The sequence below is a fragment of the Chamaea fasciata genome, unplaced genomic scaffold, assembly GCF_029207755.1.
Source record: "Chamaea fasciata isolate MVZ Bird 193981 ecotype frontalis unplaced genomic scaffold, bChaFas1.0.hap1 SCAF_6, whole genome shotgun sequence".
Lineage (NCBI taxonomy): Eukaryota > Metazoa > Chordata > Aves > Passeriformes > Sylviidae > Chamaea > Chamaea fasciata.
In genome coordinates, this window is record NW_027094091.1 from 31,902,570 (window position 1) to 31,920,493 (window position 17,924).

Consider the following 17,924-nt stretch of genomic DNA (forward strand, 5'->3'; position numbering starts at 1 on the left):
AATGTGTTGGATGTGAATTTTCTTGAGGAGAAATTAAAGTGATAGTTTGTGAAACAGAATTTTGAAAATAAAGTCAGTGCTACATTCCTTGGCCTAACCCAACTTTTTTGCCTCTGTTCTTTCTCAGCTTCCTCCCCTGCACCCCTGAAAAAATCCCATTTGTCATGTGAAAGTGTCCCCTGAGAATCTAGGGACCTAACACCAAGAATGATGCCCGGACAGAGGAGTTGACGTTAAATTTTGAGTAACTTTTATCTTTTTTTAGATAATGGTCCATGTCTAGGTTTTAGAAAACCAAACCAGCCATATGAATGGATCTCCTATAAAGAGGTAAGTAGTCCCTCTTAGTGCTAGACTTGCTTTTGCTTGCTGAGACCATTGGTACAACATCCAGTAATGTGATATAACAAATTTGAATTATTTATGTTTTAAAGTAGTAGCAGAATCTTGCAGAAAGGTTCTAGTTCCTATTAGTGTCTTAAAGGAACAGCCATAAATACGTGCAAGGTAGAGGAAAAAGGGCATCTGCTGTGCTTTATCTGAATTAAAACTGTTACCTTGGCATCTAAGTGCTGAATTGTTTAGAACTTGGGCACAGCAGCTTTGAAGAAGCTCAGACTGTGCTTGCTTCCAAGAGGCTCACTTTACACTAGGAGAAGCTCTATCTAGAGGTGTTGTTTGGGCTTCCTGACACCTTGTTTCTATAGTGCTGAATGATGGTTGCGTAGGGTGCTAGCAGATCTGGTTCTGACTTGCAGCATGCTGCTTCTTGATCCCTGAAAATATCTGTATGCAAATCTCCATCAACAGCTGTACACACTTAGGTTGTTCCTGATTTAATCAGTTGGTCTTCAAATTTGCATAAACCTTGCCCATTGCGTACTGTTAAGGTCATTAAACACCTTCCATGTGTAATAGACCTCACTTTTTTCCCAAGGTGACTTTGCTGGGTATTTGTTAGGTGCAACCTCTTTTATTAAAGCTTTTGCTTTTGGGGTCATGTGACTAACATGGTTTCAAGTCATGTGCTATATAGAAAGAATTTAGAAAATTGCCTTCTCGAGCTCTGTTAATTGAACTAAGTGGGTTTTGTCTCCTTGTTCTCCTGCTTTTTGAAGTGAGAAATGCTATTCTCATAGGAATGAAGTAAAAGGATGGTGTATGTAATGCTTGTGATTAAACAGAAGTATTATATTTAATCATTCCAGGGTCACTTCTTGGGTTTAACAGAGATACAGCAAACAGCCTTTTCTGTGTATGTGTGCTGGACTTCTAAACTTAACACTTTCAAGTCTGACTGGATCAAGTGGTTCTTCTGCTGCATATTGAGTGCAAGTGTAATAATTACAATCAGTGCAATGTAATGGCACTGCAGTGTATGTTATCAAAGTCACAGAGGGCATCCAAAATAGCCTAAGAAACTTCTCTCTCATTCATACCAATTAATAATTGTTGAGGGGAGTTTGCAATTATGAGCTTGCTCTTAATCTTTTTGTCCTTCCTCTTTTTTTGCCCCTCCAGGCTTCAGACAGAGCTGAGTATGTGGGCTCTGCATTACTCCACCGAGGCTTCAAACCATCTCATGTTCAGTATATAGGAATCTTTTCACAAAACAGACCTGAGGTAATTTAACTAACATTTTGTGTATTTGTGGTCTGGCCATTACTAAAATGGCCTACTCTTTTGTCTCTTGGCAGTGTACTTCCTTACTGAGAGCCCATTTGGTGTCAGGAAAAGCCTGAAGATTGACATTGTAGACCCATGAGCCATAGGCATGGTACCTTTCAGCTAAGAACCAAAACTGGTAGTCAACACAATAGTTAATGTCTTATATTGTTGTGTTTTGGTTGGGTTTTTTTTTTGTTTTCTGTTCCCAGAGCTAAATGCAGAAGGCTGGAGAGCAGAAAAAAAAAATCAGGGAATTCAGAAGAACTTAACTAATTATTTTCTGTTACCAGGTTATAGAGGTGGCTTGTTTAATATGAAGTGAATGTAGTTCATAATGAATGTAAATGCTACTGGGTTTCTCTTAAAAAGTAACATTGGAGAACCTAGATAGTTGAAAGTGATGGAAAGTCACAAGGAGGTGTTTAAACTTTTAAAAGGAGCACTTAGTGAATAAATATTTGGACAAAAATGTGTTAAATAATTCTGTTTCTGCCAGAGGCCCTGGGCCTAAATATTCTGGGAGGGGAAAACTATTGCTGAAGGCAAAAATTGGAAATGAATTTAATAAAAATGGTTAGAAAGACTGAAAGTGGCACAATTAAAAGACCACCTGAGACAACTATGGGGGGATATTCAGGTTGATAGTGCCTATCCATTTTAACCCAGAAGTGGTTCTAGATTGCCCTTTCTAAAAGCATTATGAAATATTCAGTAAGCATATATTCTCTAGACTTGTTTATTAGATCTGTTTAATAGGACTGAATTTCTCTAACCTATGTTTGTGTTTAGTAGTTTGAGCTAGTACTTGCTGCATTAAGCTAGTTCAGTGTAAACCTTTATTAAGACCGGGAGCTGCTTCTTACCCTTTATCAAAAGGGTGCTGTCCCTCTTAATTAAATGCTCCTGTTTGTGTTTGCCATTATCAAAGGACATCCACAGTTCTGACAGGTCTAGAAGTTCTATCAGTGCCTTGGTCTCTGGTTACTAAAATGCAGGCTGTATGACAAGTGACTTCAGCTTCCTTCTTTCTCTCTCAACCTAAACCCTAAGAAACTCCTGAGCGCTTGGATTTTCCTGATGGAATTCTATTTCTAACAGCTGTAGATTTATTTCTGTAATAAAGAAGGCTGGAATATATTCAGTTAGGAAGCTGTTATGTAACATGGAGCTACAGACTCTACAGTTCAGTTTCCTGTGCATTTGACATGATGAACTAGAAGTAAAAAAAGGGGGATAGATGTTTTTGTTGTGCCAATTTGAATTGTTTCTCTATAGATCTTTGCATGCAAGGTCTCTGCTGGGTTAGTGAATTTCTGGCAGAGAGCATGGAATTTTTTTCTTGGATCACAGAGATAAAATGCTTAAATTGCATTGCTCTGAGTTGGGTCAGGAATGAGCTGAAAAGATTAGTTTAAACCAGCAATTTTAAATCTGGGATTTTCCCTGCTCAAAAATACTGGATGGGTGTTGTGACATCCCAATCATAATCACTAATCCAGACAGGAGAATATGTGTAGGGGTTTTTTTTGTATGTGTGAAATCATTCACATTTGTTATTTCAGGGAAAAGCTGCTGGGGAAATCCCCTAATGGGGAAAATCCTAGCAAAAACAAAACTTGGATTTGTAAATAAAAGTATTACTTTCTCTTTGAGTTCCTGGAAAACAGTCACCTCTTCTGGAAGTGGGGAGGTTTTGTTTTGGGTTGAGAAACACAACAACGAAGTATTATTTCCCCTACCAGAAGATCAGACCCATTTAAGAAAAGTAACTGGAGGTCTGACTGTCTATAATTAGTCCTAGTTGCTTGCTTGGGCTTTGAGAGAACTCAAGTGTCAGGGTTTGATATTTATATTTACTCATAATTTTAGAAGCAAAATGGGAAAAAGTGTCTTGGTAGACCAGAAAATAAAGATGCTGGATGTGCCATTGAGAATGGCAATGTGCAGTAGTTGTTGGAGGCTGTAACAGGAAGCTTTTAGTGCTGAAGTCTTTTGGTAGTAGACCCCCACCCTTTTAAAATACCTTCTAAACTTCTGGCTGCTGAACAGCGGCACAGCTGCCCCCTTGTTATATGTCCTGGAGGAGGCTGTTTAGCAGGAACTATTCCGTGGACCCTTTCATGGCTATTATAAATGTGCCTGCTTAGACTTACCTGTATATGTAATGTCTTCATGAAAGTCTAGTTACCTGTTAGCTGGCCTTGTATTAGTTTTATAAGAAGTCTTCTTGGATGAGAGGCGTACAATTTGCCCATGGCATGAATGCTGTCAGAAAAATTTTGTGTGTTTAAGGCTGTCTGAATCTGTTAATAGAGTACTTTGGGAAACTGGCCACTAATAAACAGTTTCTAAAACTGAGATTTGACAACTTTAATGTAGTCTCTATTAGATATTTTATGGAATAATCTGCTGAATCATGTTCAGTTTTTTAATCCTGTTTAATTTTAATGGAATAATCTAGTCATCATGTGGTAGTGAGGTAGCTGGCTAGTCCTGCAAAAACACTGGAAAGTGTAACAGTTTGGGGGAGGGGAAAGGAAATACCCCTGTTAGTGCAAGTCTTGTGGAATTGTAAGTTCTGGTAAGTTTTAAAGATGCATGCTGTTTTGTTCCTGTCATTGGAACTAAAGGTACTGAGAATTTTTGTCAAGTCTTTGATGGGAAAACTAGAAATGTTCTGGTTCCACTGGCCTCTTCATGTGTCTGGAGGCTCCTATTTGAGGAGTTGCATGCTATTCTGTATTTTGGTCTAGCTAGTTGGTTACAAACTACACCTGAGAGTTACTATCAGAAGAAAAATTGCATTACTATCTTACCTTGATGGTACTTTGAATGAAAACAGGCTGGATGTAAAGCATAACTCACGTAACACATCATAAGGCTGCAATATTCATTATGTTTATTGAGTACTGTACTCGTTAGCAGGTAAATCCTTCTTACTGCAGCTTGCAGGGATGTAATTGTATTTTTTAAATAGAAGTCTTCATATTAGATTCCTATAAAGGAGAATGGCTAGTGTTGAGAAATGCTGAGAAAATGTCTGACTGTCCAAAGGACTTTAATTACACGTGTTGCATGTCTGACCATCAAATGAGACGCACATAATGTAGGAGTAAGAATATTGTGTGTATATAAATTTAATGTGTGGTCAAGACATAAGTGAGTCCTTCACTGATTCATGATAATACGGCACATTGAAAGCTTTGCCTACCTCAGTAACATAAAACCAATAAAAAGTACTATACTCTTGCTCAACGTCTTTGTTAATAGGTAAACTAAGGAGACAGTTAATGTTAACTACTTTTTTCAAAAGTACCTAAGATATATTACTTTTAGGGATGGGGTTGAATTTTATTGGATTGGATTTTTTACTATAGCTCCTTATTATTTGGGGATGTTTTTCCTCCTTCCACAGATAAAAATTGAGTAGGTCTTCAAAGTGAAAAAACAATACAAATTACCACGTACTTCTCAGAAACACTTGTCCACATGAGCTGTGTCCTGTTAGCTTCCTTGGTAGATTTTAAATATTAATCTTTCCTGGAGGTCTGTTACAATAAGCAAAACATAGTGGCTTTCATCTCTTCTCTTTATGCAGTGGGTCATCATTGAACAGGCATGCTATGCCTTCTCCATGGTGGTGGTGCCACTCTATGATACACTGGGAGCTGAAGCGATTACGTACATTGTGAACAAAGGTAGGACACTTTGGGTAGCTCAGCAACTGAATATATGATGACAGAGCTGAGTGAGGGCAGACCTGTAGCCTTCTTCAGAAAAGCTTTCCATTGTGGTATACTGAAGTATATATGGATTTAGTCTAAACCGAACTTGTCATGTTGATAATATAGTTCTTTTTCATCAGCTGACTTGTCATTGGTTTTCTGTGACAAACCTGACAAGGCCAAGCTTCTGCTAGCCAGTGTGGAAAAGGGAGAAACTCCAATACTCAACACCATTGTTATCATGGATTCTTTTGGTGTGGATCTTGTGGAACGTGGCAAAAAATGTGGTGTGGAAGTCTTCAGCATGAGAGAAATAGAGGTAAGAATGCTTAACCTGCTCAACTGCTTTCATCCCATTTACTTGCCATGGATTAGTTTCAAAATACTTAGCTATCACAAAAATATGAAAAATAATAGGAGGAAAACAACTTGGTAAGGGTGTTTCACAATGCTCAAAGTATAAGTGGATATGCCAAGATGACAGAATGAAAGCTTATTAACATAGTCCAAGACCGAACACTAGATCTGAGTGTTAAGGCTTGCCCATTGAAATGTAATGTGATAATTATATGCTGTGACTAATATTTCAGAAATTCTTATTTCAATAAGAGCCTGTGTAGGTTTTGGTCTTGCGAAAAATGGCACTTTCCTCTGTATACTGAATCTACAAGATGTTTTTTGGGGAGAAGGAAAATGTCAGTCAACTTCTTACAGGATGAGGTTTTGGTGATATAGGGGAATGAGCTTCCAGGTTTTGGAAGCAGAAATCATTTTAATTAACCACTCAATGTGAAGTCTTGGTTTTGCTTGTAGTCTTTGTCTGCATAGATCTCTTATGCAAGTTTATTTCATAACTTCACTCATTTGGAGAACCCTCTCCCAGGATCAAATTTCATGAAGTCCATCTTTACTGTGAGATTATGAAACTGGATTTAGCCTGGTTTCAGATGTAGTTCTGATGAAGGCTTGGCCCACTAGACTTCGAGTATCTCCAGATAAATGTGCTTGCCTTGTGCAGGTGTCTGTAACTGGGGTAAAATGCCCCATTTCACTGAACTTGTTTTTATAGCAGTTAAGACAACTATGCTAATAGAGCCACCTTCTGGTAAAGACACAAAAATGTCAACACACCTTCTTTTAAAAGGAAGATTGACAGACTGGCCTCAGTAAGAGTGCCAGGTTAAAATGGGGCTAAAAACATGAAATGGGGCTAAAAACATGAAATGGGGCTAAAAACATGAAATGGAGCTAAAAACATGAAATAGGGCTAGAGTTAAGTGACTTGTAGTTCACTGGCCAAAGGGTTGGGTTAAACTTAGACAAAGAGTGGCCCAACTGGAAGCTGTTAGACTAAAATGAGCCTCCTTCCTTCAGCTGAGCTGCAGTTTTTGACACAGGAAGATGCTTTCCACTGGATCTTCTAGCTATGGAAAAACAAAACTGAGAGTAAATATAGTCCTTACATAAGATGTTTGTATGCTTAAGTAATGACATTCAGTAGTACTTTATACCTCTTATTTCATTAATGCAAACATCAAGTGTTAAGTAATAGGTGTTCCAAGAGCCTTTTGTATAAATCTCTGAAGAGAAGTTGGAGACAAACTTAAATAATTCCAGTAGTCCTTCAGTGAACAGGAAAGTTCTGTCACCTGTTTTTTTAAGGGGATAGAGACTTACAGTGTCTCCTAAAAGGTAACTATGAGCTGTTCAGGAGTTTAGATTAGGCTAGAATGACTATTTATAGCTTTGAATAGTTGTTTTCTGGATTTCTGGCTTGAGCTTATTGCTCAGCTCTGCATGGGTTATGTGAACCGTTGATCCATGTATCCCCTAGAAGCCATCAGCCTAGTTTCTGATACCCAATGTCTATATGTATTATGTGGTTACTTGTAGCTGAGTAACTGTGAATAAATGGCTCTTTAACAGAAAAAGATGGAGTTTTGTTCTAAGAGATCAAAACAAGTGTCTGGAGACCTTAGCTGTATTTTCAGTAAATCCCAGATTTTACTCAAAGCAGGTTGTAGGGAGGTGCTGAGCTTATGGTGGTACTTGAAACGGAGGTACTGTTCTGAGCAGACAGCCCTGTTGCCATAGTGGTAAATCTTTGCATAATGCACCCTTTCAAAAAGGCAAGCCTACAGGTATGGGAATGTTAACTGTGTTTCCAGACATCCCCTTTGTCTTAAACCTCCTAGAGTAAATCTAAGAGGTCCATGATACAAAAGAAGTCTAGGGCTCAAAGGAATGCATACGTTATTGTGTACTTGGAATGTAAAGTCAGTGGTGAAGTTGGTGTCTGTCCTCAAAGGGTGCTTCCAAAGCTACACTTAACAGAAGGTCCTCTTTAACTTGAATAAGCCCTTAAGCTAGTATTGTTTCTAGTTTTAAATAGACATGGCAATAGTAAGTCTTGGTTTGAAACTTTAAAGCTTATAGATACTGAACATTGGCTTGCAAATATTTCCTCTTACTCACTGTATCCTTGGTGGTAAAAGGATTGTTTTGGTATCCTTTCCCTTCTGCCTAAAGAAACCCTAACATTAGTGGTCAGGCCTGAGTAACTAAGGAGGAAGAAGGGTTCTGGATGAGGGTTTGTCCTGTGTAAAAAGTTCAAACCAGCAATGAAACTCTGTCTTCCTTGGAGGTGCTTGCTCAGATGAATTTTTGTTCATTTCATTCAATAATTGTTGGTGGCACATCTGCACCAATGAGATTGATTGTTGTCTTATCATAACCTTGAGTTTCCCTAGTGAATGACTTCTGGTTTATTAGCTGGAGAAAAGCCCTGTGAGTTTTAGATAAGTTATTGCTTTTGTATTTGTAGAACATGGTAGTTATTCTATGTATTTTTGAAATGTGCTTTAAAGCTTTTGTTACTCTTACATTAACCTCAGAATCACAGAATGGTTTGGGTTGGAAGGAACCTTAAAGATCATCTAGTTCCCATCTACCCTCCAGCCATGGGCAGGGATTGCTGCACTGAGTTACTAAATAAGTTAAAATGCTTTAACCAAGAGTCTAAATAATGAAGTATTATGGTGTTTAGTAATGTCTGATAAATTTAAAGCAAGAAAGCTACATGCTTATGTCTACACTTTCTCTCTTCTCCTTTCTGTAGGAGCTGGGAAGAGCACACAGGCAAAAACCTATGGTAAGTGTGAAATTGGTTCAAGTGACAATGTGAAGCTAGTTAGCATTCTCTAGATCAAACTAGCACATCTCCCTATCTCCCATAGCTCAGAAATAGCACAAGGATCCTGATGTTTTGTCCAGGAAAATATTTTTCCTTGCTATCTTAACCATACTAATACTTTCTTAACTCTCATAGCCTCCAAAGCCAGAAGATCTAGCAGTCATCTGTTTCACCAGTGGAACAACAGGTACACCTCATTATATTATGTAGAATATAGTATTCTGTATGTGCAAAATTAAATTGGAAACCCTCCTACTTTTTTCTTTTTTCCCAAGATTTCCCCTTGCTGCTGCACCTTTTTGGCAAGTAGTAGCTGGGGCAGTGTTATGGTAAAGTTCCCTTGGATTTTTAATTTTTTTTCCTCATTTATTAATACTGAGTTGCAGTATTGGCAGGGTGGAGGTGTTATGTTTTTGGGCTTGGAAATAAATAATGAATTTGTGTTTACTTAGTAATAAAGGCTCTGCATCAGACTTCAGGCTATCAATTCTTCCCCAGTTCTTTTTTTTTTTTTATCAGCAAAATTGTTCCATAGGTCTAAGCAAACTTGCTGTAAGACCAAAACAGACTGTCTAGTTGTCACTCACTTGACATTTGTGAAGTTCATACCCATTGGCATGGAGCATAAGGAAAGAATACAGCAGCTATTTTTTACATAGCTACATTTTAAAAATAGATGTGAGAACAGAAATTAATCTAGATTTGGTAGCTGCATCTTCATGGAAGAGTTGAATTTTGAATGAGAAACATATCCAAAAACATGGCAATTACTCAAGGTTTTGGGCTCCTTAAAAAGTTATAAGACTTCATCACAAACTGTTTACTTAACTGTTGCCAGCTGTTCTTGACAGTGTTTTGTTTATTGATGCACAAAGAAATGTATTAGTATCAAAGAATGCTATCATATTCGTTTTGCCACTGCTAGCTTAAGGATCGAAATTTTACTGTTATTCACTGTCCTTCTTCCTTAGGAAACCCTAAAGGAGCTATGATCACTCACCAAAACATAGTCAGCAATGCTTCAGCTTTTATGAAAACTACAGAGGTAAACTGAAAAGATAAACGTTGTGGATTTGCTTGAAGGGAAGAAATCTCATGAGTAAAACAAACATTGAAATCTCTAACTTTGTTCTTAAACTTTAATAAAATCCAAGTGAAAATGTAACTTGACAGCCTTCTGTGCCCACCTGTCAGAGGTCAGTGTTTACTGGCTATTCTGTCAGGGTCAAGAACCAAACAGATTTCCAATCTGTTCTGATGTAAGCAAAGTGATACAATGATCCTGATGTGAATGTACATTACATTCTGCAATGGGCTTATAGTGTTTCCCATTAGTGCAAGGTGTACTGTTTTTAAATTAAGCAACTGGTCTCACAATTAACTCATGTAAGGTACTTTTGATATTAGCCTTAGGGTAAATTGGATAAACAAGCTTCCTAATCTAAGATGAAACTGTATTTTTTCAAACCAATAGTATTTTAACCTTCATTGCCCCCCTACCCTCCCAGTCTATGTAATGAAACTCCCTGTGGTTTCTATCAGAATTTATGTCTCTTCAGAATCATATGAATGATAAGTTGTAATAATCTGGTCACTGTACTCAACTCTAAAAGATTGTTTGTTTCTCCTGTGTGCCTTTACTCATGCTAGGAAGTCAATGCAGTAATCTTTTTAATGAAAGAAAGACAGTGCAGCTTCATTACAAATAAAACTAAAGCAGGAGCTGTGCTCTAGAGTTTAGATGCTAGATTTTACTGTGTTTAACTTAGGCAAAATAGAAACTCAATGAGAATTAAATTTTTGCTAACACTTCCAGAAATCGTTTGTACCTTCCACTGATGATGTTCTGATATCATTCCTGCCCCTGGCTCATATGTTTGAGAGAATTGTTGAGGTAAGCATCTGTTCGTTGTACAAAATTATTGAGAAGCTTACTTTTCTTACAGAATGCATACAGGTGAAATATGTTCTTCCTTCTTGACTCTTGTAAATGTGTGTGAAAACTTGAAATAAGGTTCAGGAAAGCAGTATCCCATAAACAGTACATAGTGAGCACTAGACAGTTGGTTTTCATGCCAAAATACAAACATTAACCTTAGAGCTAGGGTTAATAAGAAACTGGTTTACTAGAACATGAGGCAATCCCTTAGCATGTGTATACTGCCTAGAAATTCCCTCCAATATAGTTAGTGCATTATTAAAAAATCCATGCCATTCTTTAGTCTGCAAACTTCAAAAATTTATTTTATGAGGAGGCATCCAGTTTGCTTACACAAAACTAATTTTAAGTTAAACTTACCATTGCTTCCAAGAAATTTCTACAGTACAGAGGCAGGGATTTTGTTTCAGTGGAATTTTCTGCCAGGAAATGGAATCGGCTTTTAAAGCCATTTCAGTGACAGATTTTGAAGTTCTCTTACGTCACTTGTTTTACCATATAGCAAAATCTGAGGCCTAATTTTTGGGAATGAAAGGGCTGCGGTTGTCTTAATGCTGGCAGTCTTGAAGTCCTCTGGGCCTGTTTTGGGTGCTATGCGTTATTGAATGGATGCTATTCCCTTGTGCTTCTACAGTATGTAAGAAGTTCATGCATTAATTACTGCACTTATTGAAGTTGAATTCTGTTAGGAATCCTAAGTTTTCTACTGAAATCTATAATTTTCTACTATATATATATATATATACTGGGTGTATATATATATACACAAAAATGTATATATTCACTTTTGTGTGTATATATATAATTCAGAAAAACTCAGAAAAAACCTGAGGTCTACAGGTGCCTCTGGGCATTCAGCACTTTTTCTTCCTGCTCACCTTGATGTCAGTTATACTTCAGCGTCTTGTTTGACTCCCTTTTCTTGCACCAGAACATAAAAGCTCTGTAGCTAACAGCTCTGCTCTTAATTATGCAGTAGAAACAGGGTAGGAACTTTCATTTTAAAAGAAAAAATGAAAAGAGTGTTTGGTTTGCAGTATTCCTCCATTGCTTGAGCTTGTACAAAATAGGTGGTATAGGTGCATAAGGAAATTAACCAAGACATTAGAAAGGAGAAGATTTCTAGTTGTTTGGGGTAGACATGAACACAGGCTCTGTGAGAACCCGTCTCTACAGTTCTGTTTTAAAGCTGTTTCCTTGATTTTGGAATCATATGGAAGTTAGAGGGTAAATGAACTTGACTTGACAAATATGTTCCCATGTAGTAAAGGCAGTTGCTGCTCAGTCCATATGGACTGATATATTTCCTGCTTTTAGCAGATGGTGGCAAAATATAGGTGGAGGGGGAAAGTGACACTTTAGCGTGTCTCATGCAGCAAATAAGAGGATGGATAGTAGGGAATGAAGGAGTAGGTGTTGCAGAGAAAGCAGAAGATATAAAAGCAGGTAGGTATAAAGACAAGGAGGGGAAAAATGTTAAAAAGTAAAAAAAAAAGATAATATAGGAAAATAAAGGTAGGGGTGTAAGGTAGGTGGTGAGGCTTCTAGACAGAAAATATGGAACACAACAGGATTAAGTCTGCCTACCTTTGTTTAGATCTGAAGTGATGCAGAAATAAGCTCTGGCTCTGCCAGAATCTTCTAAAAAGCATCTTGGTCACATAAGAACAAGTCTTCCTCTCACATCAGCCCTGTGAAATGAGAAAGGAAACCAGAGTGCAAGGAGTGGAAATGAAGTAGCACAAGGCAGAAACCCTCACTGGCCTAGTAAATAGCATGTGCTGACTATAAATACAGAATTTCTAGGTATAAAACAGGACAAACAAGTCTAGTATTTTTAAATAAGCTTGCTAAATGTTTCAGAGGAGAAGCTCTTTTCAGTCTTCTGCTACCTCTTGAGTCACTGGCATTGCCTTAGTTGACCAACTGCCCTCTTTGCATAGAGGCTTTTGTGCTAAGCTTGAAAGTCTGGTTTATGTACACCAGATGTGTCTTGCTACTTGGTCTTTCTATTGCCATCTTAGAGTGTGAGAATGCTGCAAAACTAGTCCGGAAGTTTAGAGGACTTAAGGTCTATCTACACTGCATAGGTCTGTCATACATATAGAGCTGGAACACATTGTACTGGCTGTATTTTCAGAGTGTTTACTTTTTTCTAACAGTGTGTGGTTCTGTGCCATGGAGCCCGGATAGGATTCTTTCAAGGGGATATCAGACTACTCATGGATGACCTGAAAACACTGCAGCCAACCGTATTTCCTGTAGTACCAAGACTATTGAACAGAATGTTTGACAAGGTAAGTCTGCAGGCATGAGTGCAGCCTTTTAAGGGACTCCATAAAGTTTGTGCTGCCAGAGTAGGAGTAACTGCTGTGCCCTGGGATATTAAATTGGCATGCTAACAAATGTGTGTATCTCTTTCTAAAAGAGAGCTGAAAGTGCAGAGAACATTACTGGTTGCATTAAAACACTTTAAGGCAGCAAATACTAGTGTTGAAAAGTCTGACTAGGGGACTTGATTCTCTCTACCTTGATTAATGACTTAGTGTTTTGCTCTGAGCAAGCCATTTAAGTCTAGTCTAAAACGTGAAAACGAGGCTTGGCATCTGCATGCCACGCTTTTAGCATCTGACTCATGGAGTGGAATTTGCAAAGCAAGGTCAGGTGTTTGCCTATGTTTGCATGGACACATACAAATTTCCTGCATGGCAGCCAGTGTGACCTAGCTGGGACAACTGTAAAACAGCCAGTTGGGAGTCCTGGGGAGAAGGTGTGTCTGTAGCCCCACTCTCTTCTGTGTGCTGTTTGCCTGCTCAGGGTCATCTGACGTGGGAATTTGAAAGTAGATTCTTTCTTGAGCTTCAGTTTTTAATTGGTGTTTTGCATATGAGTGACTGACTCCTTTTAGGATACAGCCAGGGGAGCTAAAGGATAAAATAAATCCTGTGACTGCTAAAGAAATGGCAGAGCTGTCTATGCTGTCTTAGCCAGGACATTTCTCTGATCAGGAGGCTAAAGGAACACCAAGTAACACAAAGTTCTGTTTGGCTCAGGAACAAATAGTGCAACTGGAATCCATCTGGAGGGGAGGAGAGAGACCGGCTTTTAGCACTTAAAATGTAGCTCCTTATTCTGCTCACATATTCTCTACTGGAATTTGAGAAGCAAAGTCAAAGCTTGGGACTTTATTCTCATGATTTCCTCTTGCTTGTTTAGTCTGGTGCCCTGAGACTTCCACTGTTTCAACCTCAATCACCCTTGCAGTAACCGAGCATGTGAAGCCAGCAAGTTGGGGAATTGGTGTGGCAGGGGGGCATAATGCTGCAGTCTGCATGCGTTCAGTTATAATGCTCAGTCTTCCTCTTTCCAAATGAATATACTAATGTGTGGGTTGCTGTTGAGTCTGCTCTCTGGCTTCCTGAGAACTAGAAAGAGCCTTTGAAAAGTAATCTAAAGTGCAAATTTGTCTATGCAAGACAGATCTCCCTTTGGTGGTTCCGAAGTGACCTGCATCTCCTCACAATACCCTGTGTTACATTATGATAGGGCTCTTTTCAGAAAATGCTGAGGCTTATGCTCAATTTGAATTTTGATGGTACTAGAATAGACAAGTAAACCATCCATTTTCATTCTTACATTTTAATGAAAAGATTATGCATTGAAACATCATCACACAGTTTGAGGGATATCAAGAATTAAGTGCTGATTTCAACTCTTGAACTGTGGTCAAAATAAAAATGCACGAGTATTTCTCACTAGAATTAAGTTGCCTATCCATAAAAGTTGTTATGAGAGTCTCTATGCATGCATATGTAAAAAAAAAAAAGGGAATGGTAGTCTATGAGGATTCTAACAATAGTTCATCTTTCTTAATAGATTTTTGGGCAGGCAGATACTTCATTAAAGAGGTGGCTGCTGGATTTTGCTTCCAAGAGGAAAGAAGCAGAACTCAGAAGTGGTATAGTTAGAAATAACAGTTTCTGGGATAAAGTCATCTTCCGTAAAATACAGGTATGCTTGAGAGCCTCTAAGCTGAACTTTGCAATTGTCGAATTTCATACGAATAGTTATAATCTTGTATGACTTTTTCACTGAGTTAGGACTACCTGGCTAATCCGAGCTATCTTATTTTCAACCTCATTTTTTTTCAATTCCCTTAGTTTGCATAGTATCAGCTAACTGTATTAAGGAAGTCACTCTGAAACAGTCTGGTGCTTTTCTCTTACCACTTTGAAAGCAAACATTTGAAAGCCCCCACTGTCTTCCCCCTGCTGGTCACTAGTAAGTCATGCCTACTATTATATCTGACACTCACTTGCTGTGGCCTTAACCTTGGCTGCACAACATGCCCATGTGGCTGCTTTTTATAGCATTCAGGATGTATGAGAAACTGATACAAGGCAGTTAAAAATAAAGCCATCATCACTGTAAGGCCATGGCTTAAGCTCTTTTTTTGCAGAATCTGCACTGCAGTGACACCATGTGCAGATATTGTATGTTTGAGATTCTGTATCTTCCAGCCATTAGTGAGACTAAAAACACTGCAAGAAAGACAGCTTGCAATAGCAGACTAAACTTCTGCTCTCTAACATTTTTGGGTGGTACTGTAGGCAAAAACTAGCTAAGGGTGTCATAGAAGATGACTCTGGAAATATTTCTGAAATGCTTTTGGTGTCCACAGTATCTTGTGTCTGTTGTAGGCAAGTTTGGGAGGAAGAGTAAAACTGATGGTTACAGGAGCAGCACCTGTGTCTGCAAGTGTACTGACCTTCCTGAGAACAGCTCTTGGCTGTCAGGTGAGTTGCCTGGCCTTAGTCCTAAAACCTAAATATTTTAACACCTGTCTCCAGCTTTGTTAGAGCTTTTCGAGCAGCAGTCTGATTATATGGATAACTCTTTCTAGTATTCTTGGAGACTATACAAGTGCATGCTCTTTTCCTGAGTTTCTCTCAATCCCCTGAAATTTCCATATTCATCCCTAAGTCTTTTAGCTGAAGTAACCAGCTGACCTGTCTTAGAGGAAAGATTTTACTCGTGGGCTGCAGTAAGCAATAAATTACCTCCTTTCTTTAAGTTTCTGGAGTTTGCCTTGCTTACAGAAGTATTTGTAACTGCTGTAGAAAATCCGATAATCAATGTGGTAATATTGTAGTGTTGCTGTTTTGAAGATGAGGCTGGGGTCAAATTGCACACACTGCATTTATTTTCAGAGCCTCTTCAAAGTATATGCTTTTGGAGGTAAAGTTTGAACAGTGGCATAGAATAGAACAAATGTGTTGAAATTAAATAAATTTCAAGGATAGAAAACAAAAATACTCCAAAATATCAGGCTTCCATAATTTCTTGAAGTTTTTCAGTGGTGTGCTGGTTTAACAATAGATTTTGCACAGAAAAGGGAAGCCTGTCTGGTGTATAGCAATCACAGAGCTGTGGTGGGGCATAGGGATTCCATTTCTGGCTGTCTCAGACAAACCTATTTTTAAATTATGTGAATGAAGTCACTGTTAAGTGCTATGGTTCTTCATTTCTTTCTTGCTTCCTCTGCTGTTTTCTGTTTTAATCTAAACAGGTGTCACATGCCATGTGAAACTATTGAGTAGATATTGGAACCGAAGGTGGAATATTAGCACTTAAAATTGTGTATTGGGATAAAACTAATATTTCAGGGGTTTTTTAGAGGGTGCTGAGGGGTTTGGAACACTCAAATTTAAACAATTAGAAGAAAAGAAATAAAATATTAGTTGCATTTTAATGAAGAAACTTTGTGTTGAAAAGTAATGGTCTTAGATTATATTTTGATTTCACCTAGTTCTATGAAGGTTATGGACAGACTGAATGCACAGCTGGATGCTCCCTGTCATTACCTGGTGACTGGACAGCAGGTATGATGTTCAGCTGTCTACTTGTCTATTAAATTTTAGGATTGCTGAAATTTTTTAGAGGTCCCTGATCACTTTACTTAATATTCAGTAACACCTATCATGAAGGATAAGATTGGTTTTCTTCAAGTGAAATAAAAAAAGTTTTGACGGGATTCCTTGATGTTTCTACCCCTAAATAGCTATGAGTGTTCAGTAATTCAGACTTCTAATAGGATTTGTTCTCGTAAGTAGAAGTAGCTTCAGGAGAAGGGAAGTCATAGTATTAACCCTTGTAGTTTCTATCAAACATGAATCTTCTGTGTATAAAGGCAGTACTGGAAATACAAATGGCATTTTTTGGTGTTGGAATCAAGAGTCTGCACTTCCCTCAGCTGTTATATCTCTGGCTCCCTAACTGAAATAATATTGCTAATGGAAATTATAGTGGGACTTCTGCTACTTAAATATGTCTGTACAGTGAGGATCCTGATTATAAGAAAGAGCAAGCCTGAGTACATGGTTCAGCTTATAACATTCTTAGGGGTACCTGAGAATTTAATGTTTCAGTCCTAGCAAATTTAAGCTACCAGAAATCAGTTTTCCATCTTTCTTCAGTGTGTAAGCAGCTTATTTTTTTCAGAATCTGACTAAAAAGCATCAGGCTATTGAAGTGTTACTTTATTTAATAGGGCATGTTGGAGCACCAATGCCATGCAATGTCATCAAGCTTGTTGATGTACAAGAAATGAATTACTTGGCTTCCAAAGGAGAGGGTGAGGTAAGTAATTTCAGAAAGTCAGTGTAAGCCTCTTGGGAAGTTTTGGAAAATGTTTTTTTGTTCCTGAAATAACTGAGTTTAGTAAAAGTGCTAAACATGGTCTGCTACCTAAAATCTAAGATGCCTGCAAGCAATACCAATTAATGATTCACAGAAGCAAATCAAGAAATAGTATATGGGAGGGCAGAAGAAAGAGCTTACATAGTAATCTGTTATCCCACAGGTTAACAGATGGTTATCTGACCATACATAAAGTTGTAAGACCAAGGCAACACCTTCCAGCTGTGGAATAGCTGGGAAGTGTGGCCACCTCATACTGCAGCTACCCTTCAGCAGAATGCTGGCGGAGGGCTTCCCTCCCACTCCACTGCCAAGGGCCAGAGAACTGCTGATGCATATAGCCAGCTACCCGGCTTGTGATGTGTGAGATGAGGTAATTTAAAGTGGCTGGAAACTTCTAAGAGAAATTGAGATCAAGTGCCATGAAGGTTGCTGATGATTTGTGATGCCTGCCTGCACATTTTTCTGAACTTTTTGTATGCAGTTTGCACAAATTGAACACATGTGTTTTACAAATTGTATTTTGATGACTCAGCTTTATATGTAATGCTATATGCTGTCTTAAAATATTTTTTCAAAGTAAAGTATATACAGATTTAACTTTGTATAAACTTTGAACAGATGTTCATGTAGTAATTTGTTTTCCCCAAGCCTCTAGAGCAGATTAACTGTGGTGTCTTTCATATGCTTTCAAGGAGCT

The 17,924-nt window shown here is 38.2% G+C and overlaps 1 protein-coding gene across 1 annotated transcript in view; it reads left to right on the forward strand.

The window, feature by feature from the left end:
• Positions 1-17,924, forward strand: part of ACSL1 (acyl-CoA synthetase long chain family member 1) — a 37,998-nt gene that overhangs the window by 15,397 nt on the left and 4,677 nt on the right. Inside the window, exons 4-16 of the mRNA XM_066185892.1 lie at positions 266-330; positions 1,522-1,623; positions 5,267-5,366; positions 5,534-5,712; positions 8,512-8,544; positions 8,722-8,773; positions 9,558-9,631; positions 10,403-10,480; positions 12,688-12,822; positions 14,402-14,536; positions 15,226-15,321; positions 16,335-16,407; positions 17,076-17,164. Coding sequence (XP_066041989.1) covers positions 266-330; positions 1,522-1,623; positions 5,267-5,366; positions 5,534-5,712; positions 8,512-8,544; positions 8,722-8,773; positions 9,558-9,631; positions 10,403-10,480; positions 12,688-12,822; positions 14,402-14,536; positions 15,226-15,321; positions 16,335-16,407; positions 17,076-17,164 — 1,211 coding nt within the window. The remainder of the gene's footprint in view (positions 1-265; positions 331-1,521; positions 1,624-5,266; positions 5,367-5,533; positions 5,713-8,511; positions 8,545-8,721; positions 8,774-9,557; positions 9,632-10,402; positions 10,481-12,687; positions 12,823-14,401; positions 14,537-15,225; positions 15,322-16,334; positions 16,408-17,075; positions 17,165-17,924) is intronic.